At 37.6% G+C, this 26,132-nt stretch overlaps 3 protein-coding genes across 3 annotated transcripts in view; all 3 read left to right on the forward strand.

The window, feature by feature from the left end:
• Nucleotides 1-26,132, forward strand: part of LOC100352379 (ubiquilin-1) — a 113,777-nt gene that overhangs the window by 80,729 nt on the left and 6,916 nt on the right. Inside the window, exon 2 of the mRNA XM_008265039.3 lies at nt 14,022-14,077. Coding sequence (XP_008263261.3) covers nt 14,022-14,033 — 12 coding nt within the window. The 3' untranslated portion in view covers nt 14,034-14,077. The remainder of the gene's footprint in view (nt 1-14,021; nt 14,078-26,132) is intronic.
• OLFR643_1 (olfactory receptor MOR13-2) lies at nt 3,057-4,001 on the forward strand. Its single transcript, NM_001171463.1, is given in 1 exon segment — nt 3,057-4,001. A coding segment is annotated over 1 exon segment (945 nt).
• OLFR642 (olfactory receptor S85) lies at nt 16,702-17,646 on the forward strand. Its single transcript, NM_001171462.1, has one exon. It carries the CDS (start codon nt 16,702-16,704, stop codon nt 17,644-17,646), a length of 945 nt encoding a protein of 314 aa, NP_001164933.1.

The following is a 26,132-nucleotide window of genomic DNA, read 5'->3' on the forward strand; positions in this document are numbered from 1 at the left end:
AGATAATATAGACAGACTAGGTAGATAAGAGGAGATAGTGAGAATGAGTGTGAGTGAGACACACACACACAAACACACACACAAAGTTGACTTTCACCCACTGGTTCACTCTCCAAATACCCACAACTTTGATGCTTATCCAGATTAGAGCCAGTCAGTTCTCAAGCTGAGTCTCCCAGGTAGGTGGCAAGCATCCAAGTACTTGAGGTACACAGGCTGCCTTTCAGAGTATGTAATAGCAAGAAGCTAGAACTGGAAGCAGATATGAAGTTTGAATCAGGGAACTCTGATATGGGGTGTGTGTGTTCCAACAGACATGTTAACTATTGTGCCTATTTGCCAATCTAGAAATGCACTTCAGAATGTCATCCTGCGGATGAGAACTGTTACTACAGTGATGTTCTCTCCATGAAAGGTGGCTGGTTGTGATACACATATGATATTAGGTCTTGGCTTTTTTCACCTATTCCTGTGGCTAGGTCAGGCAATCTTAATGTTTCATGTTCCATTCTTCTAGAGTAATATGATTAATTGCACTTGGTATTTGGTCTCTTCAAGTAAAGCTAGGGCCAGCTACTAGTTGTGGGTTGGAAGTAAGTCCAGAGGCCATCCACTGTGGCTGAGATGCAGGGAGTGAATGCTAATATATTCACTATAGAAACGCTTGTTAATGCTTCTCATCATGCTCGCTGTGATCGTGGGGTCCATTTTGTGGATGATCCAAGTGAGAATTTCCCACGACCTACTAAATTCAAGTGCTGAAATTAATTTACAGGGACTTAAGCACTCTTTAAAGGAATGAATTAGAAAGGATTTAATAGACTTAGAAGGCCTAGGATTAAATTTCATTCTTAACTAAAACACTAAATAAGTTTGAGGTGTCTCCTCCACTTTGTCGTCTCTAGTTCTGTAAAATGAGGGAGTCTGATACAATCCTTACAGATCCCTTCTAGTTCTGATCATTCCTACTCTAGCATAATCCCCTGAGAGATGAAATAGTCAATCAGCAAGGTGCGGAGCACTGTGGATGCTTCATATTCCCAGAGGTCTATGTGCATCTGAGCCTGTAACAGCTTCAGGGACTTCTGCATGCAACTATATATTATTCAGGTCAGGGAGTTGGCAGAGGTAACTGGGGGCCATGGGCCGCTCCTGCAAGGTCCCCAGTATTCTACTCCTTTTTCTGCAGTTCCTATGCATAGGATTCACAGGTAGGTATTGAAACATCCGATCCTTGATATTCAGGCATTTGGGCACTCCATTAGCAATCCAGAAATCCTGAATGCTGCAAATAAAGCCATCTGCAGGAGGAAAGGCTGCCCCTACTCTGCGTTGGTTCTTTCCCCCTGTATGTGTTCTTCATAATTTTCCAAGTGTATGATTTCTACCTTTTGCTCTTGGTCTTTCACATGTCACAAAGTTTTCTACTTCTCACACTACTTTCTCAGAAGAGTTATTATATCATGCTATAATATTGATATCAGGTGTGAATAAATAACTATGGTTTTCTCAGGAAAAATGACATCAGGGAGTACATATGATGACATTGTTTTGTATACCACTTTGCATGACCTTATATAATAGTAAAAGATCCTCAATTAAGCCATCTCTAATAATGCATGCAGACACAAAAGTGCACAGGAGAACTTAAGTGAAGGGGAAAATTGGACCCTATTTATGAAATGGAGAAAAGTTTGCATCTTGAGAACAGGGTCAGAGGGGTCCTGAGTACAAAAGGAAGACGAAAGCCTGGAATTGAGGTCATAGAGCAGGCTTTGGAACTCACCTACAAAATCTTCCTTCCTGAACATTTCTTAACTGTGTGCTTTTGTCTTTTTACAACATCATCATCATCATGAGTTTTTTTTTTACATTTACAATTTGCAATAAATGTACCAACATTCCAAAATATGGTATGAATTACTGAGTATGTACATCACTTGCACTAAGCTCAGTGTAGCATGGACTGAAACAACGCTTAGGAGACAGAGCTGAATTCCTTGAGGTGGTGTTGGAGGAGAGAAGATAAAATCCACAAAGGTATAACACAGGGCAGCAGAGAAGGGAGCATTAAATGAGATGCAAGTTTAGGTTTTTGAGACATCAAGAGGGTTAACTCTGCTGAAAATGATGAGCCAAGTGTTCAAGTGAGAGGCTGTCTTTTGATCTCAGTCCTGGAAGATTGATAGAATGGCTATGTTCAGAGAGTTTGAGCAACCAATGGGAGCCAAGAACTGCAGGTACAGATTGTGTGACAATAAGTAGACTTATGTGGGTAACTTGAGGTATAAGCAAGAGAATTTTGGTAGTGACCAGAAATATTGACTATTATAAAATAACACTGTTTTATAACAGTGTTATAAAAATAACGATGTTAGAGGGGGCCTGGGTAAATGAGTTTGGATCTGATCATTTGATAATGAGAATTCTAATCAGAATATAATGCTTTCCGATTTTCCTTTTAAACATAGTAATATTACTTAGATTGTGAACTTGATGATGTGTGTAAGGTTATTTCTGTGGATGTATGTCTTTCTGTCCATTTAAATTTTGGTTAGATGAATGCATGTAAAACATGGCATTATGGGAAGACATGGAGACAACATGGCAGTATGGGAAGTGGAAGTGATAGGTTGTGGGGTTTAAGTCACATTAAAGGGTGGGAAGAGGAAGAAATTGTGATTCACTGAGTAAATCTTTGCTTAGGAAGACATCAGAATAGTTAAGTGGTAATGAAGAGAATGTTTCCCTTCATTCTTGAGCAAAGCCATACTCATGGACTGACAAGAAATAAGCTCATAAATTTAAAGATGGGAGGTGCAAGAATTGCAAAGTGGCTTGTTTTGCCAACTGGATAAAATGAGATAACAGACCATTTCACAAGTTTTAGAAACAATGAGAAGCAAGGATGAGTGACCTGGCGAACAAAACTGATGAATGTCCTGAGGTGAGGATCTGGAAAATATTCTCAAAATACTAGGCAGGGCCATGTATCAGAGCATCTATTTATTTTCTTTACAGGACAGTGGCCCTGGAATCAAAGCAAGAATCCCAGCATGGGAGGAAGCCCCCACAACAGTTCAGGGCTGCCTCCTTTCACCTTGACTGGACTCCCAGGGCTGGAAACCTCCCAACACTGGATGATTTTGCTCCTTGGTCCTCTCTACATTGTCTCCATTGTGGGCAATGCCCTTATCCTTTTCATTATCAAGGAGGAGCAGAGCTTACACCAGCCCATGTACTACTTCCTGTCCATGCTGTCAGTTAATGATCTCGGTGTGTCTTTTTCCACACTGCCCACAGTTCTAGCCACTTTTTGCTTCCACTTAAAAGAGATCAGTTTCAACTCATGCATGACCCAAATGTTCTTTATCCATTTCTTCTCTGTCATGGAGTCTGGGATCCTGTTGGTCATGAGCTTTGACCGCTATGTGGCCATCTGTAACCCTCTGCACTATGCTACAGTGCTCACTGATGCCCATGTGGTGCATATGTACATGTCTGTTATTATTCGCAGTTTCTGTGTCGTCTTCCCACTGCCTTTACTTCTGAAGAGGTTACCTTTTTGCAAAGCCAATGTTCTCTCCCATGCCTACTGCCTACATCCAGACCTTATTCGCCTGCCTTGTGGAGATGTCACCATCAATAGCGTTGTTGGTCTCTTCATTGTCCTCTCTACCTTTGGCTTGGATTCTGTACTTATCCTCATCTCCTATGTACTCATAGTTCGCTCTGTACTGGCCATTGCTTCTCGGGAGGAGAGGCTAAAGATGCTCAACACGTGCGTGTCACACATGTGTGCTGTGCTGATCTTCTATGTGCCCATGGTTGGTGTTTCCATGGTTGTTCGCTTTGGAAGGCGTGCCCCACAGTATGTACACACTCTCATGTCTCTGATCTATCTCTTTGTACCTCCGATGCTCAATCCTGTCATATATTCTATCAAAACCAAAGAGATTCGTCGGAAGCTGTGTAAATTACTACTATGGAACAAGTTCTGAGCATGATACATGTCGAAAAGTCAAGGTTCCTAGGATTTTTTACACTAACTGTGCAAATTTGAGTTTTTGAGACCTGTTTTGATGAGATATTTTTATTATTCTTTTGGCTACTGGTTCATCATTATGATTGCTCTCATCAGATATTTGATGACAGTGTGACCATAGTTGCCAAAGGAAACTAGTTTGTCATTTGCCAAAAATATTTTCTCACTTTACTTCATTTTAAATAAAATATATATCCTCAAATTTAGTCCCTTATTGTCACAATATACTAATTTGTCATCTTTTATTAAAATAAATCAACACAGTAAATTAGTATCACCATAGAAACATAGTGAAAATAAGGTTGAGATTTTATTACCAAAGTCTGTGTCTAAAAATCACACAAACACACACACTAAAGCTATGCAGCCCAGCATTTATTCCATGTAACACACATAATATGCCATCTTTTAAAATGAAATTTAGTAATGGATGAATTTTATTAAATTATGTGATTGTCGATTAATTAAAATTGATAGAGCTTATAATTTAAGTTGTATGTATGTGTGTATATAAAGCGTATAATTTGAATTGTATTTTTGTGTGTATATCATGCATACAATAAAGGTAGTAATAAATTAGGAAAATTATGTACAAAGCATGGAATGTAATGATGGATTCTGCCTAAAGTGTTGTAAGATTTTGAGCATACCATTATGACAATTAAAAGTGAATTACTTAAGCATTCAATTTAAGACATTGTACAAGAATAAAAATGTTACAAAGTTATTCAGATTGTTAAAAGTAAAATAATGTAACTTAAATGATAAATATAATGGTAAATGTAATTTGAAAGAGGAAGAATAATCCAAAGCATAATCCAATGTATATTTACAAAATAGGCCAACTTCACAACAGCTGACATTGAATCAACCTAAGTGCCTGTAATGGAAGACTGGATAAACAAATTATGGGATATGTACTCTATGAAATATTACATAGCAGTAAAAATAAATGAAGTCCATTCATTTGCAACAAAATGAATGAATCTGGAAAACATCATACTTAGTGAAATAAGCCAGTAATGAAGGGACAAATATCATATGTTCTCCCTGATCTATGACAACTAACTAAGCACCTAAAAGGAAACCTGTAGAAGTGAAATTGACACTATGAGAAGCGATGACTTGGACAGCCCTTGTCTTGATTGTCAAGGAACAGTTTTATTTTTTTTTAACTATTTTATTTTTCTATTTAATACCATTTGTTAAACTCTTTACTTAACACAGAATTATTTATAGGTGTTTAAATCCAATTGAAAATAGAGCCCAGTAAAAGAAAAGAGTGGGAATAAGAGAGGTAGGAGATGTACAGTTTGGCACATGTTCCCACGGACTTACCGCTAAGGGTAAAGCTAAAAACTTGCCATTTGACTTCAAATCCCATTAAGCAGGGTGGTACTAATGTCATCTTACTAGTTAAAGTTTTAATTGTGTAACTGATTATATAGATAGGAATAAGTGATCACATAAATAAGACCAAGTGTCTTCTAATAACAATATATAGAATTAAAAAGGAGAGAATGATCCGACATGGGAAGCAGGCCACACAGCAGACCCTAAACAGCACTATGGCCTCAGAATCAGCCCTTTAGGAATTAGGATATGACTAAAAAGCCCTTCAGAGCATTTCAGGAAAAATGAAATGGAAATGGCTTTCTATGGAAAGCCAAGACACTGTGGCAAAAAATAACCTATCTGAAGGATCTCTGTGAGTGAGATCCATCAAGGAAGGGAGATCTCTTTCTCTTAAGGGATGGGAGAACTTATACTTTCCTTATAGCCCCGTCTAAATAATGTTTGTGGACTCAGAAGGTTTCCAAAGCCTTGACAGCTCATGGTAAGAGCCTCGGGTGATCACTGACGTCATAAATAAGAGTGCCAATTTGTTAAGTCAACAACAGGAGTCACTGTGCACTTATTCCTCATGTAGGATCTCTGTCCTTAATGTGCTGTACAGTGTGATTTAATGCTACAACTAGTACTCAAACAGTATTTTTCACTTTGTATTTCTGTGTGGGTGCAAGCAAACTGTTGAAATCTTTACTTAATATATACTAAATTGACTTCTGTATATAAAGAGAATTGAAAATGAATCTTGATGTGAATGGAATGGGAGAGGGAGTGGGAGATGGGAGGGTTGTGGGTGGGAGGGAAGTTATGGGGGGGGAAGCCATTGTAATCCAAAAGCTGTACTTTGGAAATTTATATTTATTAAATAAAAGTTAAAAAAAAAAGCTTTCTAAAAGATTTGCAAAATAGGCCAACTTCCTCAAAATTTAAGAAATGGTGGAGCTGGCACTGTGGCATAGCGGATTAAGCCACTGTCTACAGTGCCAGCACCCCATATGGGTGCTGGTACGAGTCCCGGCTGCTCCACTTCTGATCCAGCTCTCTGCTTTGGCCTGGGAAAGCAGTAGAAGATGGCCCAAGTCCTTGGGACCCTGCACCCATGTGGGAGACCAAAAAGAAGCTTCTGGCTCCTGGCTTCGGATCAGCACAGCTTCAGCTGTTGTGGCCAACTGGGGAATGAACCAGTGGATGGAAGACCTCTCTCTCTCTCTCTCTATCTCTCTGCCTCTCCTTCTCTCTGTGGAACTCTGAATTTCAAATAAATAAACAAATATTTTTATAAAAAGAAATGGTTTATTATTCTTCTCTTTCTTAAATTATACAAAATGTTGGAAAGCTATACAAAAGAGTAAATATAATCCTGATGAGCCATTGAGAACATAATTACACCAGCAAAAACACCTGCACAGTACACAAACTAAAACAAGTAGTAAACGTGAATAAAATTAAACAATATAAACATATATATGTATATGTCATAGTGTTAAAAAATTACTTATTTCCAGAAATTTCTCAATAAAAGTGATTATAATGAGTGAAAAATGTAAATTTCAGAAAAGGTGAAGTAAAACAAAAAATCCATACTGCAGTTACATGAAGCAACCCCCCCCCCTTTTAAAATGAATTATTTAATACATTAGATTCTTAGGATCACAGCAAATGAATCATAATTACTACAATACAATTGTCATGTTAATGTGATATTAATACAAAAAGACCTTATTCAGTGTAGTTCCTAGGTACAGTTCTAGGAATATGATACTTTGTTTCTTCCCTCCCTCTTTTTTCCTTCCTTCCTTCCTGTTTTCTTGTTAGTTAATATGCTTTCTTGTTAAAATAATAGGAAAACAGTTTTATATTTTAATCATAATTATTAATCATTAATGTTTAAAAGAATCTTTGACAAATGTAGGGTAACATGAAATAGAAATGAGCTATTTCCCTGGTCACTTTGTCTGCAGTATAACACTAAATTTTAACAACTCTAATTACACTTTGCTTGAATTCAGTCTCTGCCTGTACATCATCACTGTCGCTACCTTACATGGAGTCTTCATTATCACTTATCCCTTTAAATTGATATAATTTTCCAAACTAATCTTACTGTTTACCATTATTTTATTTTCTTTGCTGTAGCTATAATAATCTTCCTGGAGTCTATCTGATTATACATCTCCTAGCCTTCTACTCTATTATCACTCAAGGATGAAGCATGAAACCCTACTATGAAGGCTATGTCTTAATTATATCATCACTACAAGTAGCCATCTTTGTGTCTATCTTTAATCATCATTCCCATCCTGAAATTATTTTCTTCAACTATACAGAACTACACGTGGTAACAGAAACAGCAGGCTGTGCCTCTGATTTTTGTTATAATAGTCACTACATAGAACATCTTGCCACACTCATGCACCTGGAAACTGCCTATCATTATTATTTATTAAAGCCATATTTATTTGATCTATACAATGTGCCAGACACTGACTCAGCAGTGTGTTATCTACCTTACAAAGCATTTCTAGCACTTCTGCTAGCTATTCTCTACCTTCCTATCTTCCCACATCCAACAGTGATACAACAGAAATTCTAATGCTTTTATGTTTCTAACATATTTTGTGTGGGATTGTAACATAGCACCTAGATACCATTTTGTCCTTCTCTGTTCATTATACTTGGTTCCCTATTTGACTTGTAAGCTCTTCAAGGAATGGGTCATTGGTGACCACCAGAAGTAATACAAAAGTATAGCATTGCCTTGGAAAAATCATAAGCTTTTTGAGTTTCAATTTATTAATTTGCAAAATGTAATAAAAGAGAGGGGCCAACATTGTAGCATGCCAAGTAAAGCCTCCACCTATGATGCCGCCATCCTATAAAGGTGACAGTTCATGTTCTGGCTGCTCTACTTCTGATCCAGCTTCCTGCTAATAGCCTGCAAAAAGCAGTGGAAGATGGCCCAAGTGTTTGGGCCCTTGCTACCCACATGTGAGTTCCTAAAGCCACATGTGGTTCCTTGCTCTGATTGGCCAAGCCCTGCTGTTGCAACCATTTGGGGAGTGAACCAACAGATTGAGGATCTCTGTCCTTCTCTGTAACTCTGACTTTCAAATAAATAAATAAATAAATCTTAAAACAGGCAAGTTAAATGTTTTGGTGTATAGATATGTTTACCTTGATTGAACATTATTTAATGAATATGTACATGAAAGCATCATATGACTGGGATAGACGCTGTAGCTTAACATGTTCAATTGCAACTTGAGATGCTTGCATCCTGTATCAGTGTACCTGGGTTCTGAGTTTGTCTTCCTCTTCCCATTCGGCTACTTGCTAACCTTGAGGAGCAGCAGACGATTGCTCAAGTACTTGGGTCCTGGCCACACATCTTGTTCTAGACTCCTGGCTTTGACCTGGCCCAACCCTGGCTATAGTGGGTATTTGAGGGGTGAAACAGCAGGTGGAAGAACTCTCTCTCTGTATGTTTCTCTCTCTGTCTGGGTGTCACTTAAATTTAAAAAAAAGTAAAAAATCATATGTACTCGTAAGTATTTAAATTTTTATGTGTCTTCTAAGAATATCTGAAAAATAAAAAAGCTTGTTATATTAGAGGTAATATATGTAAGATGACTGTTATGTTGGTTGAAATATAGGTATATGATGAGGGAAACTCTTTTTTTTTTTTTTTTTTTTTGACAGGCAGAGTGGACAGTGAGAGAGAGAGACAGAGAGAAAGGTCTTCCTTTGCTGTTGGTTCACCCTCCAATGTCTGCCGCGGCCGGCACACTGTGGCCGGCGTACCGTGCTGATCCAAAGTCAGGAGCCAGGTGCTTCTCTTGGTTTCCCATGGGGTGCAGGGCCCAAGTACTTGGGCCATCCTCCACTGCACTCCTGGGCCACAGCAGAGAGCTTGCCTGGAAGAGGGGCAACTGGGACAGAATCCGGCGCCCCGACCAGGACTAGAACCTGGTGTGCTGGCGCTACAGGCGGAGGATTAGCCTATTGAGCCGTGGCGCCAGCCGAAACTCTCAATTTTACAGTGATTAAATTTTTATGAATTAAATGCTGAATTTCTGTAAATCCTTACTAATTAAATAAGTGAATGAGTGTGACCATAGTATTTTTATCAATAAATGATATAATTTGTGTGTCAGATTAATTGGAAAGATTACATAACATAATACATATACAGTAATTTTGAAAATACTAACAAATATTAATAAATGATTCAATTTTTAAATTTTAAGAATTTAATTTATCTCAAAAGTGTTTTAGAAGAAAATTTACAGAGAACCTTTTAAAATACTATAGATAGATTTCCAAATAAACTTGAATGAATGGATATAGCATAATACACCTAAATGGAAAGATTAAACATGCTGTGAAGGTGTAAGCTCTTCCTAATTCAATGATGAATATTTTTGGTAACAAACAATGATTTCAAAGTTAATTTATTTTTTAAACTAGAAACCTTTTATTTAAAGTGTACAAACTTCTGATCACAAAAGGTTTCCATAGCCTTGGCAGCAGCTCATGGTAAGAGCCTCGGGTGATCACTGACGTCATAAATAAGAGTGTCAGTTGTTAAATCAACAACAAGAGTCACTGTGCACTTACTCCCCATGTAGGACCTCTGTCCTTAATGAGTTGTACTATGAGAATTAATGGTACAACTTGTCTTCAAACAGTACTTTATACTTTGTATGTCTGTGTGGGTACAAACTGTTGAAATCTTTACCTAGTATAGAGCTGGTCTTCTGTATATAAAGATAACTAAAAATGTATCTTAATGAAGAATGGGATGGGAGAAGGAATAAGAGGTGGCATGGGAGGGTGGGTATGGGGGAAGAACCACTGTGTTCCTAAAGTGTACCTATGAAATCTGCATTCATTAAATAAAAGCTTTAAAAATTAAAAAAATAAAAAGGTATACAAACTTCATGCATTTCATATGTACAAATTTAGGAACACAGTGCTTCTTCCCATCCTACCCTCTCTTCTGCCCACACTCCCTCCTTTCTTCCTCATCGCTCTTCTATTCTCAATCTTATTTTTTTTACAAAGATCTATTTTTCTATTTTCAGTTAATTTTATACTCATAAGATCTACTCTATCTACAGTAAGTAAAGAATTCAACAAATAGTATGAAGAAAAAAATGTAAGCAAAATTGTCTTCCCACAAAAGTTTTGAAAATGTGAAAAAATGAGGAGAGAAATGTATCCTCTCAGATGCTAAAATGTGAATTAAAAAAATCAAAGAAGCTATACTTATGAAAACAGAAGACACTGTCACAACAGATTTCTAGCATGGGTAGCTGAAAATAATATATATGCATTTGTAAAGAGTATCTTAAAATACAACACAAATTTAAAATAGTATTGAAAATGGTGACATTTTGGTAAAAAATATTAATAATTTATATAAATTTGTCTAGAAAAAATAATTGGGAGAAACTGTTAGTAATCTCAGGATAGTGAGGTTTGAGAATATGCATTTTTCTATTTATCTGTGTTACTACTTTTCTATAACACATACACATTATGTTTGTGAGAAAGATGATTGATAGATATAGATAAGTCAATGATATAGATGGAGATAGATATTAGGAGAGAGAAAGAGAAAAAGAGAGAAATTCAGGCCACCGAGTACAATTGAGAACTCTAAGGAGGTAAGCCCCAAAGTGGGGCAGGTGGTGTCTGAACATTGGCTGAGTGACTTTCAAATATTTCTTTATGATTTTGGAAACTGATTTTCAGTGCAAGTGTCTTTTTTTTTTTGCGAACACACTGAAGTAGTTTATTTAGGATGTCTCTGGATACTTTATGCTATATTTATAATAACAGGAAACATAGAAAATTGGGGTTATAGACCTCTTTATAAACGACTCTTTATTCAATCTTGTTTTCAACAAGACGAGGCATGTGTGATTGTTACAAATTACTGTCAACCCAAATTGTGCCGTTTTAAGTCGGGCTCTGCTCCCTTAGCCCTCTGCTACCTTTAAAGAGCAGGACTGGAATAAGGAAAGGTTTCAGAAGTTGTCACATTTGTCAGGCACATTTGTTAGGCAGTAAGGGAAGAATTGCATTATTTCTCTTGGCATCCTGACTTTCGCAATTGAAAGTCAATAAATGAGTATTTGTGACAGTTGAATACTGAGGAGTGTTCCAAATGCACAGCTCTGCCATTCTCAGGGGATTAGTGTTTCCCCAGAGCAACTGGCTTTATGTGACTTTGGGTTGTGGAAAGCCCACCATCCTTCCCCATGGGGGCCTCATTTCAGGCCCCAAGAGTGCCATTTTCTGTGATGCTCAGGGAGTTCAGTGCATTTGGGAAACGCATCATAGTTTCAGTCTTCACATACCACTTCACCTGAGGCCTGTGCTCACCAGACTATTTTCTCTGTAATCAAAAGATAACATAAGCTCATTAATTTGAAATGAAGCAACAGAACATTTGTTCTAAGGCAGGCTGGGTGTTTGTACTGTGAACCTCACTTGATCTCGTCATTTATGTGGATTAACTAAACCGGTCACTGAAAATTTCTAATGTTCACTTTGCCAGCTGCAATGTAATACTAATAATATTTTCTCTCTCTCTTCTTGTTTTTAATATTTTACTGAGGTGTGATTGAAATACATAAGGATGTGTATATGTAAATGTACAGAACTTGAGTTTGGAAATAAGTGTATAGCTATGAAAACCTCACCACAATCTGTGCCATAAAAAATACCCAGACACTCCAGAAATTTCTTCTCATCATTCTTGTCTATTGATTTTGTGATAAGAACACTTAATCTAATATCTACCCTCTTAATAAAATTTTAAGCATGCAATATTATACTGTTCACTCCACACTGTGCTGTGCAGTAGACTCCCAGGATTTATTCATCCTGAACAACTGAAACTTTGACCAACAGCTCCTCATTTGCTGACTTACATGCCATGTAAAATGCAAAGGTTATTATTTGAAATCTATAGCTCATATCAGCAAGACTGCAATGTAAGTAAAAATTATTATTTTTGTTTCAAAATTATTTTGTTTTAAAATTAGAGATATTGAGGCCCTAAGACTAGAATAGAAGGAGTAACTTTTCCAAGATGACACAATTGCTAATGAAGGAGTCAGAGGCTATTCCATGATCTGATTCCCATATTGAAGACGTATGATTCTGAGTTAATGACTCGACCGTGAAAACTCTTCAACTCATGTTTTTCCTCTTATTGCTGTCTACCACTAGCACTGATGGCCTTAGTTTAGGGTGGAGACCTGAACGATACCAAATCAGATCCATTCATTCAGTGGCCATCTGCTGAACACTCACAGGGTCTCCACATTCTATAGTGGGCAGTAAGAAACTCCTCAGAGAATAAAGCAGAAAGACTTTTTTTTTCTAATCAGTCATAGCCATATAGCATAATAGTTAAGAGTATTCAGATCACATGATAGTTCTGTCATGTAGATGTTCCTGTTGCTCATGTACACAGGGAAAGAGATGGTTTTGGATTTAGATTCACCTATAGCATGACAAATTGTCCGCTATTCAGAGACCGAATGGTTTCCACTGATGCAGAATTTACAGTGCTAAACCCAACAGCATCCAGGAAAATAATCATAACTCTATTTGCTTACTGTAAATGATTTTACAGTATGCTGGTTACCTATGTTGGAACATGGTTACTGGAACTATAATCAATCAGTGTCTTGTTTAATATCCATTTCTTTTGATGACTTACTGAAAAGACTCTTTCTGGGACTCAGTTCTAGAGAATGAAGTACTAACTATGATAATCATGCCAGGACAACCCAGTTCTCACTTTAATTTCTTTGACACCTCTCAGTGGGGAGTAATGACAGGACATGGAGGAATCATCCACTATTGATTTTTCACACTTCCTGACAACACAGCCATTTCTTGGCACCATAGGACTTAATCAATCCCAGAGGACCATTCAGAAGCAATTTATAGAGCTCACACCAGGGCATGGGTGGAGGCTGGCAGTAGGACCATGTGAAGAATATGCAGTCTTTGATGTTTCTCCCCTTAGTGGACACTTCACTTATTTCTTTCCTGCCATCCACAAGGGTGACTCTGAGCAGGTAAGAGGGGGCTTCAGCTCCTCTTTCAGAGAGGAACTTGGGAATCTTATTCACAGCTTCAAAAATCTTAGAGTGATTAGTGTGCAGTGTTTTGAAGTTGGGAAGGGGCCTCTCTGTGATTTAGAATTTTTCCTTGTATCCTACATCTGCCCCCTCATTCACAATCTAAAAATTTATAACTGTTGGTTCCTAATGCCCCACTATTCTGGTCTCATACTTAGAGCTATACTCTATGGTATGTAGATCTTGCTCAGAAGGCATCATATAAAACTTCAATATGGTTAATTTATATTCTGATATTTTCATTAGACTGTGGATAAAATGCTGAAACAAAAGAAGAGTCAGTGATTTGGAAACTGGAAATGAGAAGACAGTTTGGAGACAATACCCAGGAATCTCAGCCACTAAATATCTCTCTTAATAATTATATTATTGGTTACTATTTATTTAGTACATGAAATGTACCACAGTCCTGAATATATCATTTAAATGTTTGACTCTGTGTTGTTTTTTCTATTCTATAGATGAGAAAGTAAGGTATGAAGAAGTTAACAGAATTCACAGCTGCTATGTGGCAAAGGTGAGACAAAACTCAGATGTTAGACGGAAGGGAAGTCATTTTACTCACATGATTTACTTCAAACTAAAAAATATAGCTCATAATACCTTATTCCTAAGGAAATTTATCTATTTAATCAATATTTTGAACAAATAAAATAGGAAAAGAGACCCAGACTAGGGCTGAATATGCATAAACACCTGCCTAAACACTGAGAGTAAAACAAGAAAAAAAAACAGAGAAAATTATGGGAGCTTATAATTTATTGGGGTACAGAGAAACTAAACAAATAACCAACCAAAGATGTAATAATGCACTATAATTCTAAAGTGTGTAATAGCCAAGAAGATCAATATATGTAAGAGGTATATTAAGGACATACAAATAGGAACAGAGAAATAATGAATGATAGAATAATTGGAAAATGGCAAGTCAAGTTTTTGGATAGTGCTGCTGCTACTATATGCCACGGTAAATATTCAACTTACTATTTGAATTCTTTCAAAAGGTAATCAAAGCCAGTGAAAGATTTTAAGTGGGAGTGTAATATAATTTTTTGTGTATATTATACACAAGTAATCTAGCTGCTTTGTGGGGAATGTATTCTTAAGAGAAAAGACACTAAGCCAGATGATCAGAAAGGAAGGTTCTGAAAGTATCCTAGTTCAAGATGCTAAGCAGTGGCCTATCATTGGAAACAAGATGGAGAGGATAAGCCAGAGTTACTTATGTATTATAAATGCGACAAATGATTAATAGATCTGTGATGCCTTGTAGGTTTTTTTTTTTTTTTTGGCATGAGCATGTGAATAGATTTAATGGACTCTAATGAGATGAGAATTATTAAAGACAGTCAAGTATGATGTGACAAAGAGTTCAGCTTTGTGTATGTTATGTTTGAGATTCCAGTGAGCTATTATAATTCATGATGAAAAAGGGACTACATGCATGAAACAGCCACTGGAAGAAAAGCCAGTTTGGACTGAGAAAATTCTATTATGAATAGAAAATAATTTTGAAAACATTAGTTGTGAATAAGGGAAAAGACATAAGGAATTGCTAGCATAATATGAGGGGATAATAAAAAGATTTGTTGTTTTTTTTTTTTTTCATATGTAGTAACTCCTGAAATTGACTCTCATGAGGAATAACTTAGTGGGAAGTGGGACATATTTGACTCATCATAAGAGTAACTTAAAGTCCCGATTCTCAGACTTGGCCAATTATTTGAATTGCCTGAGAGTTAAAAAATGCCAATTGCTGGAAACTGCATTGTGACACAGAAGGTTAAACTGCCGTCTGAAATTCCGATATTGGCTGGTTGAGTCCTGATTGTTCATTTCTAATTCAGCTCCCTGCTAATGCAGCTGGGAAAGCAAGTAGAGATGGCCCAAGTGTTTGGACTCCTGCATCTATGTGGGAGAACTGGATGAGACTCCAGGCTCCTTTCTTTGGCCTGGTCCAGACCTGGCTATTGTGGCTGTTTAGGGAGTAAACCAGCAGGCAGAAGATCCATCTCTCTCTCTGTCTCTCTGTCTCTCTGTCTCTGTCTCTGTCTCTGTCTCTCTGTCTCTGTTTTTAACACTATCTTTCAAACAAATAAATAAATATTTTTTTAAAATGCCGGTTTCTGAGTTGTGGATATAGAGACTGAAATTTAATTGATATTGATTTGGCCTGAATAATGGTTTCTTAAAATAAAATTATTTGAGGGTCAGAGAAGGTAGCAGGAGAGAGAGAGAGAAAGAGAGTGGGGGAAGCAAAAAAGAGAGAGGTCTTCAACTAGTTTACTCCCCAAATGCCTGGGACGGGGCATCTGCTGAAGGGGCCTCTGCCAGGAACTCAATCCAGGTTTCCTACGTGAGTGGCAGGAACCTAACTATTTGGACCATCACTGTTGCATTAGCAAGAAGCTGGAATTGGGAGCCACAGCCAAGAGTTTGATCCCAGGCAATCCAAAGTGGGTTACTAGTTATTCAAGGGAATCTAACATACGGAACTATTAGATACTCCTTGATCTAACAAGAGAAAGAGCACTTGATCATGTAAGAGAGAAGAACTAGTAGCAAGCAGGTGTGGAAGAGTGAGATTTTAGATGCTTGGCAAATAATAAGGTACTCAACTAACACAGAGAATAATGAACTGGAGTGATGTTTGAGTGTGGGCAAGAGAGGAGGGACATTCTGGAATACAAGGGAAAATCCCACCTGTACAAGAGGGCATAAATCAGGAGGAAGAGAATACTAAGATGTCATGGAGGACATATTGTACCTCACTTATTGAAGAAGGTGGTGGCTAAGAATTGGAAGAGGGAAAGGGCAAGATTAATTTCCATCAGGAAAAAATTGTACCTATACGAAGAACATACACACTGGAAGAATAAGGAAGAATGTTCAAAAGGAAATTAATGGACTTCTGTGGGAAGAAGCCAGAGCCCATGGCAGTTTTGGGGATATTGCCAGACTGCAGAAGCCCTGAAATGTAATCTCTTCCTTCTAGATCTTTCTGTGATCTTCAAAATTGGAAGCTAAGCATTATTGTCAGCTCTACCATACGGCACCGAAAGCTCCTGATCTGCACAATTTCCCCCTTGTGACCTCATCTCACTCTGGTTTTATTGCCCTAAAAGCCACTGAGAAGCCCTCATGAGAGACCTTGGGACCAACACCTCGAGTACATCCAGCTTCACGCTGACAGGCTTCCCAGAGTTGGAGGGGCTGGAGCACTGGCTGGCTGCTCTCTTCTTGCTGCTTTATGCTATCTCCATTTTAGGCAACACCTTAATTCTCTTCATGGTAAAGGTGGAGCAGAGCTTGCACCAGCCAATGTACTACTTTTTATCTCTTTTGTCTGTCAATGACCTGGGTGTGTCCTTTTCTACAATGCCCACTGTGCTGGCTGCTATGTATTTTCACATACCAGAGACAGCTTTTGAGGCCTGCCTGGCCCAGATGTTCTTCATCCACTTCTTTTCCTGGACGGAGTCTGGGATCCTTCTGGCCATGAGTTTTGACCGCTATGTGGCCATCTGTAATCCCTTGCGCTATTCCACCGTGCTCACTGATGCTCGTGTGGCCCACATAGGTACATCCATCATCATCCGCAGTTTCTGCATGGTCTTCCCACTTCCCTTCCTCCTGAAGAGATTGCCCTTTTGTAAGGCCAATGTGCTGACCCATTCTTACTGCCTACATCCAGACCTGATCCGCTTACCCTGTGGAGATACTACCATCAACAGCATGTATGGCTTGTTCATTGTCATATCTGCCTTTGGTGTAGATTCAGTGCTCATCCTTCTCTCCTATGTGTTAATTCTACACTCTGTGTTGGCTATCACCTCCCAAGAAGGGAGGCTTAAGACTCTGAACACATGTGTGTCACATATATGTGCTGTGCTCATTTTCTATGTGCCTATGGTTAGCGTGTCCATGGTGCATCGATTTGGGAAACATGCCCCTGAGTATGTGCACAGGTTCATGTCCTTGATCTATCTCTTTGTGCCCCCAATGCTTAACCCAATCATCTATTCCATCAAGACTAAGGAGATTCGCAAGAGGTTACGCAAGATGTTGCTGGAACTTAAACTTTGACCAGGGAGGAAATTTTGAAAAGCCACATACCAAAACAAAGGCCCAAAATCCCAAGTTTTGGATTGTTACTAATATTTGGATGTAGAAGGTAACCATTTGAAGCCTTTCAATCATCTTTAATACATGGACCTAATATCATGTCCCTGCCATCAGTTATATAGACTAGCCTGACTATAAAATGCAACTAAAAAACCATCAGGCTTCCCTGAGTTATAATTACCCAAGTTATAGGTTGCCACAAATGACTTCTCTAAGAGGTAACAAGGAAGAGAATCTTAAATTAGACCTATATAGTAGTAAAAACATGTCCCTCTATAGTATCTATGCTTTCAAGTAATCCTCAAAAAGCAATGCATACATACATACCATGCTATAATTCAGGATTATGTTACTTAGTGTTTAACATCATATATATAACTCAAGTATTATTAATGGAATAAAACTTTATTGTTAGACCTTAAAAATTAAAGTATAGCTGTTTGTGTTTACACTTTTAAAATAAGTATAAATACTGCCATAATATCTACAATGGAACATAAATTCTTGCCACATATTATCATACAATACAAACCATTTAACGTGAAATTTGGAATTTTAAAATAATGAAAAATGCTTTGTGAAACAGTCATATGGTGTCATACATCAGGAATAAATAAAGAGACAATAAAATTTCTTCCAGAGAGTGGAAGGTTAACGGGTGTTGATGGTTGATGGATGGGCAGGTGCACTTCAGCAGCATGGGTAACTCGGCTTCATAGTTTGCTGGAATATGAAATATGCTGCAGACAGCAGCCCAACCCTAAGACTGCAGCACATGCCACAGCACAGGAAGGGTGGCTGACATGTGTCAGGAAATTCAAAGAGAACAGCAGTCACCGAGTGAAAGGAAACCAAGAAAACAACGCAGACCACACAGGCAGGAGGGCACTTAACAGAAGCAAGCAGAGTGACCTGGAGACTTTCACTGGGCAATGCACAGGCAGTGAAAGTCCAGGTTGTAACTCCACCTGGGTGGGTGACTATAGAAAATGTTCCTTAACATTTTTTTCTTGTAGGATCGTGAAATAAATCTTACAAGATACAATCATAGGGACCAAGTAACTTGATCCTGACATAAACGTAACAGAAGTATAGATTTGAATTTGCCCACAAAAACTTCCTGAATGGTGAATTAAGTGGCCAGGACAAAATTAAAACAAAACAAGCAACTACAACAAAAAACAAAATAATAACCTACAGATGATGTCTCCATTGTCATCTTCAACCAGACTATAAGGACAAAAACTCTCAAAGGTCCTAGAAATACTTACCCCCGCCCCAATTGGAAGGATCCTATTCTGAGTAGAAACAGTAAATGACTTTTAGATCTGTGTGTGAAATTGAAAGTAACCCTTACCTGCTCCAAGTCCTAGTGAACATGAGAGGATCAATTAGTGCTCTTATGGTCCCAAGCATTTGAAAGATTCAGGGGGCCGGTGCTGTGGCTCACTTTGTTAGTCCTCTGCCTGCAGGCGCCGGCATCCCATATGGGCGCTGGGTTCTAGTCCTGGTTGTTCCTCTTCCAGTCCAGCTCTCTGCTGTGGCCCGGGAGGGCAGTGGAGGATGGCCCAAGTGTTTGGGCCCCTGCACCCGCATGGGAGACCAGGAGGAAGCACCTGCCTCCTGGCTTCGCATTGGCGCAGCGCCAGCTGTGGCGGCCATTTGGGGAGTGAACCAACAGAAGGAAGACCTTTCTCTCTGTCTCTCTCACTGTCTATAACTCTACCTGTCAAATAAATAAAAAAAAAGAAAAAGAAAAAGATTCAGAAAAGTGTACCAAATGAACTCTTCCTAAACTCTATAACCTTAGCACAATGGAAATCATGTTAATTGTGTAAAAATCACTTAAGTAAGATTGAAAGAAGGTTTTGATGGCAAGGGAAAGAAAGAGAGGAAGCAAATGCAAAAAAAAAAAAAGTGTTACAATGTATCAGGTGGAAGAAAGGCCTGTGGAGTTCTGGGCTGGAGAGCAAGGAAAGGAGGCATCCTGTAAAACCAGCCTTATCTCTGACATACAGAAGTGGCCTCATAGAAAGGTGTTATTTTGAGTCTTTGGACAATAGCAGAGGAAGCATTATAATTAAGAAGCTAGAAAGCCTGATCCCAAATAGCTAAAGCAAGCTTAACAACAAAAACAAAGCTGGAGGCATCACAATACCAGATTTCAAGACATACTACAGAGAAATTATAATCAAAACAGCCTAGTATTAGCACAAAAACAGACATGTAGACAAATGAAACAGAATAGAATCTCCAGAAATCAATCCATGCATCTATAACCAACCTATCTTTGACAAAGGAGCAAAAATCAATCCCTGGAGCAAGGACAGTTTCTTCAACAAATGGTATTGGGAAAACTGGATCTCTGCATGCAGAAGTATGAAACTAGAACCTTACCTTACACCCTACACAAAAAAAAATCCACTCAGAATGGATGAAAGACCTAAATTTACAAACCAATACCATCAAATTACTAGAGAATAATTGGAAAACCTGGCAAGACATTTTCATAGGCAAAGAGTTCTTGGAAAAGACCCCATAAGCACAGGCAATCAAAGTCAAAATAGACAAATGGGATTACACTGAGCTGAGAAGCATCTGCACTGCAGAAGAAACACTTAGCAAAGCAAAGAGGCAATTGACAGAATGGGAGAAAATATTTTCAACCTATGCAACTGCTAAAGGTTTAATATTGAGACTCCACAAAGAGCTCAAGAAATTCAACAACAACAAAACAAACAGTCTAGTTAAGAAATGTGCAAAGAACTTGAACAAGCATTTTTTTAAGAGAGGAAATTCAAATGGTCAACAGACACTTGAAAAAAATGCTCAGGATTACTAACCATCAGGGAAATGCAAATCAAAACCACAATGAGATTTCACCTGACTCCAATTGGAATGGCTCTCACACAGAAATCAACAAATAAAAATGCTGGAAAAGATGTGGGGAAATAGGTATCCTAATTCACTGTTGGTGGGAAGGTAAACTGGTGCAACCAATGTGGAAGACAATACAGAGATAGATATTTAGAAATCTGGACATATACCCACCATATGATCCAGCCATCCCAAACCTGGGAACCTACCCAAACAAAAAGAAATCAGCATATAAAAGTGTCATCTGTACCCCCATGTTTATCGCAGCTCAATTCATAATAGCTAAGATATGGAATCAACCCAGATGTCCATCAACTGATGACTAGATAAATAAATTATATATATACAACATGAAGTACTACTCAGCAGTAAAAAAAAATGAAATCCTATCATTTACAACAAATTGGATGCAACTGGAAGCCATTATAGTTAGTGAAATAAGTCAGTCCCAAGAAGACACATATCATGTTTCCCTGATCTGGGGTAACTAACAGAGTACCTAAAATATAATGTATTGGAGTGAAATGGAAATTTTGGTATTTAATGATTGTTTACTTGTCTCTACTGTTGAGGAACAGTGGTTTTTTTTTTTCTTCATGCTACTTGTTGAACTGTTTACTTAATGTAGGGTTAACCTGATGAGTAAAAAGTAAATTGAAAATATATCTTTGTAAAATTTAAGAGTAGGAATAGAAGAGAGAGTAGGAAGAAGGGTTGGAGCATGAACAGAAGGGAGGCTAGGATGGGAAGTATCACTATGTTCCTAAATCTGTATATATGAATTACATGAAAATTGTATACCTTAAATAAAATTTTAAAATAAATAAATGTTAGTTAAAAATTTATATTATAAAAAAAAAAGAAGCTAGAAAGCCTACTCTAGCCAATCTTCTTCCTCCTAGTCACCCTGGAAAACCAAAAAAAATCCATATTCTTATATATGAACAAAAAGGGGATATTAGCTAAATCTATAAGAAATTACAAGGAAGAATGAAAGAAAAAACCATCAAGGAAAAATATTAATCCACGACCATTGTAGTGACACTAACAATGGGAATAATTTTTTAGTTTTTAAAAATATTTTTATTTATATGAATTAACAAATTTCATGTATTTCATATATACAATTTTAAGAGCATAATAATACTTCCTATCCTACCCTCCTTCCCTCCATCTTTCCCACCCTCCTTCTTTGATTTCTTATCTTTCCTTTAATTTTTTTAATGATATATTTTCAATTCCTTGACATGTCAGTAACTGTATCTGAATATTAGAAACCATGTTGGTGATTTCGGCATTTTTTAGGCTTTTAAAATTGCATTTTTAATCTCAACTACTAAATTGTAGCAAAGTAGAAAGTAGAATTCTATCTTCAGGCAGATTACAATGAAGTTATAAAAAGGAATAATTTCTATTCCCGCAATTGCTAAATAACAACAATTTAATTATGGTAGACAGAATTCAAAGATGAACCTCGTGGTTTCCAATTCCTGGTATAACTCATGTGAGTTTACCATAGTACATGCCAAAAAACCGTTTGCAGATATAATAAGATTACTAATCAGTTGATTTTGAGATGGATTATATAGGTGAGTCTAATGTAACCACATAAGTTCTTTAAAAGCAGAGAGGAGTTTTCTCTGGCTGGTTATAGGAGAGGAGTGAGAAAGATTCTAAGAGTGAGCAGGATTTGGCATTCCATTGCTAGCTTAGGCTTGGAGATGGCAGTATAATGCAGATTCAAGCAATCTCTAGAAGCTAGGGGAGGCCTCCAACTGATAACTAACAAGAAAATGGCAACCTCAGTCCTACAACTGCAAGGAACTGAATTCTGTCAGCAATTAGAATGAGGTTGGAAGTAGGTCCTACCAGGATCTGTGCGAAGGAGCCCAGACTAGCTGAGTCTTGGTTCTACTGAGCCCACATGGATTTTTGATCTACAAACTGTTAAATAGAAAAAGGATGTTATTAAAAGGATATGGGGCCCGGCGCTGCAGCTCACTAGGCTAATCCTCCACCTTGCGGCGCCGGCACACCGGTTTCTAGTCCTGGTGAGGGCGCCGGATTCTGTCCCGGTTGCCCCTCTTCTAGGCCAGCTCTCTGCTGTGGCCAGGGAGTGCAGTGGAGGATGGCCCAAGTCCTTGGGCCCTGCACCCCATGGGAGACCAGGATAAGTACGTGGCTCCTGACATCAGATCAGCGTGGTGCGCTGGCCGCAGCGCGCTGGCCATGGCGGCCATTGGAGGGTGAACCAACAGCAAAGGAAGACCTTTCTTTCTGTCTCTCTCTCTGTCACTGTCCACTCTGCCTGTCAAAAAATTAAAAAAAAGAAAAAAAAAAAAAGAAAAAAGATATGGGCCGGCGCCGTGGCTCACTAGGCTAATCCTCCGCCTTGCGGCGCCGGCACACCCGGTTCTAGTCCTGGTGAGGGCGCCGGATTCTGTCCCAGTTGCTCCTCTTCCAGGCCAGCTCTCTGCTGTGGCCTGGGAGTGCAGTGGTGGATGGCCCAGGTCTTTGGGCCCTGCACCCGCATGGGTTCCAGGAGAAGCACCTGGCTCCTGGCTTTGGATCAACGTGGTGCGCTGGCTGCAGCGCGCAGGCTGCGGCGACCATTGGAGGGTGAACCAATGGCAAAAGAAAGACCTTTCTCTCTGTCTCTCTCTCTCTCTCACTGTCCATTCCGCCTGTCAAAAAAAAAAAAAAAAAAAAGGATATGGAGAAGGGAAGGTTGTGCACTTCTATAATAATGAAGGACATTTTTATATTTCCTATCATTAAGGGTATGTTCTGTTTTACTGCTGCCTGATTAATATTAACCAATTTCTTAATGGATATACTCAGGAAACAAGGCTTTTTGTACTTGTGCAATTTGAAAATGTAAATATTCTACTTAATGTACTAACATCTGTTACATGATAGGTTATAAACTTTTTAAAAATATTTAAATGGATTAAAGTTTGAGAGGTTCATTATGAAATTATTTTGAAGAATATAATGAACGCTTTTATGTTGTTATATGTATCAGTGGTTTTTTAATATTCAATTTTATGTGTATATATGATTTATTTACCTGTTGATGGGCATTTGCATATTTTCAGTTTCAGACTATTAAGAGGAAAGTTGTTATGAATATTTGAGTAAGAAAAATAAATCATTTTGAAAATTAGATCTGGATCTGTTTAAAAAAGTGTCAATTTATTGAATTTATACCTCTTATTTACCTCTTTTCTTCACTTACATACATAAAATTTATTTCTAAATATGTTATTACAGATGTTTGAATTTTAAATATATATGTTTAAATATATATATATATATAATTTTTAAATCTTTAATTTTCAAATTTAAGTTTTTAAATTTAAATTTATTTAATTAATTTTAAATATATACTTAAATATATATAATTTTTAAATCTAACTTTTAAATTTAAATTTTTAAGTGTAAATATATTTTAATTAATATTTAAATACATATATTTAAATATATATAATTTATTTGAGAGACAGAAAGATAGAGAGACTCTTTCAGCCACTGATTCACTCCACAAATGCTTGCAACAGCCAGGTTTGGGCCAAGCTAATGTCAGGAACCAGTAATCCATCTTGTTATTCCACAAGGATGGCAGGGACCCAAATACTTGAACCAGAGTACACATTATTAGAAAGTTAGAATGAAGAGTGGAGCCAGGACTCCAACCCCTGCACTCTGATGTTGAATTAAAATATCCCAAGCAGATACTCAACTGTTGTACTAAATGCTCCCTTTTAGATATTTTGCTTATAAATGTTGAGTGGAATATTCTGATGAATGTGATCATCAGTTCTATGCTTTATAAACAACTGATAAGTGAAATAGTTCTAATCTAATGCATATAACCCAGTTACAAGAGATTTTGTATATATATATATATTTAGCAGGAATTTCTGATTTATTTTACTTATCTTTTAATTTAGTCAAAAATTTATTTATTAAATGGATAGCTCAGATTTTGGTGTCAAAATCATATAATTTTAATCTTATGTCAAATGTAGAAAAATCTACTTGACAAGTAAAGCTACTTGACAATATAATCTGTTCAACAATTACAGAAAATTTATTTCAATCAGAAATATTCAAGTTGGCTCTTAAGACTAATAAAAATGTTGACTCTCATGCCCAGTTGTTTATATCTGCTTTTCACCATAAAAATATAAATTGTCACCCAGAAAGCTTATTTCTCCCATGTTGTAATTATGAGCTATTCGGCTTAAATATGCAGCCTGCTAGGTCTCAGCCTTTGTTCAGCACTCACATGATTCACACCAACATTTCCTATTGATCCACCAGTCATACTCTTCCATCACACTGTAGGTGTTCCAAGCACAGTGAAGCTGTATAAATGGGTATTTAAAGGTATATGCAGTAGGTAAACAAATCCCAGGACAGGCTGACATGTGCCTCCCATATCTCTTCAGGTAGGTTTCTCTTACAATCCTTAATGACCAAATCTCATAATCACTGAGTCCTCACATCTAACACCATGTTTGGTATATGGTAGGTCTCAATCAATATTGTAGAGTGCACAAATAAATTAGTGGGCTGTTATGTTACTTATAAGCAAATGAAGAGCAAAACTTCCCTTCCCCACTCCCAAAAGCAACTCATTGGTTTAGACTTAGGGTTGAGTAAAAGACAGTGGGCAAATATCTCTGGTAGGAGGAAAAAAAGGCTGAGAAACACTTTAGGGAGAATTTCTGAGCAATATGACTGGAAATAAATGATGTCAGATCAAGATTATTTGATATTCAGGTCCACCCTTTGCATTTCTATTAACTTCAATTTGTGTGTCATCTAATCTTTAAATAAACCTGCTATGTGTCAAGGCTTTGGGTGCATGAAACATGCTTCTAGAAATTTATTGGACATCTTCGCTGTGGATTACCCTTTACATTTAAAGAATGTTGGTGGGGTATGCCAATTTTAATGAAATATCAACTGTTTAGTTGTTGTCACCTGCCACCTGAATTTATGTATGCAAACCAAGCCAAATAACTCTTCAATGGACAAGTATTCAAATAGTAGGACTGATGGGTAACCATATATAGAAGCCTGGACATGGCCCTCTTCTACCACGTACTCATTTTTGGAAATTTTTCCATTCACTGAGTTGGCAAAGAAACAAATTTCAAAGAACTTCAACTAATACGAATTTGTACTTTTTCATTCTTTATTAGATTCTAGTTATCTTAGTCCTTTTATGATTCTTATCTATGAGGCACAGAGATCAAGAATGTATCCTGTCCTACGGTAACTCTTTTTCCTAGTTTCTACCCCTCCACCCAGCACTGACCCTGGAGGATAAAAAAGTGCTCTCTTACATGAAAAGAGGAAACAAAGAGATGACCATTATCATGGAGATGTTTTTCTATTAATCTCAAGCTAGTGCCTTCACAAGCTTAGATGAATTCTGTTTGATATTTCATTTGCCTGGGCTAGAAGCAGCACTAAAGGGTGCCCTGGAAATGAAGTAGAAGTTTCTTTTTATTTCTTTTTTTTAGGCAAATTTGGGAATTTTACCATTTCTGTAGGGA

Source organism: Oryctolagus cuniculus, chromosome 1, assembly GCF_964237555.1.
Source record: "Oryctolagus cuniculus chromosome 1, mOryCun1.1, whole genome shotgun sequence".
Taxonomy (NCBI): Eukaryota; Metazoa; Chordata; class Mammalia; order Lagomorpha; family Leporidae; genus Oryctolagus; species Oryctolagus cuniculus.

Excerpts from the sequence above, each read along its gene's own strand:
- OLFR642 (NM_001171462.1), top strand. The coding sequence starts at position 16,702 with ATGAGAGACCTTGGGACCAACACCTCGAGTACATCCAGCTTCACGCTG.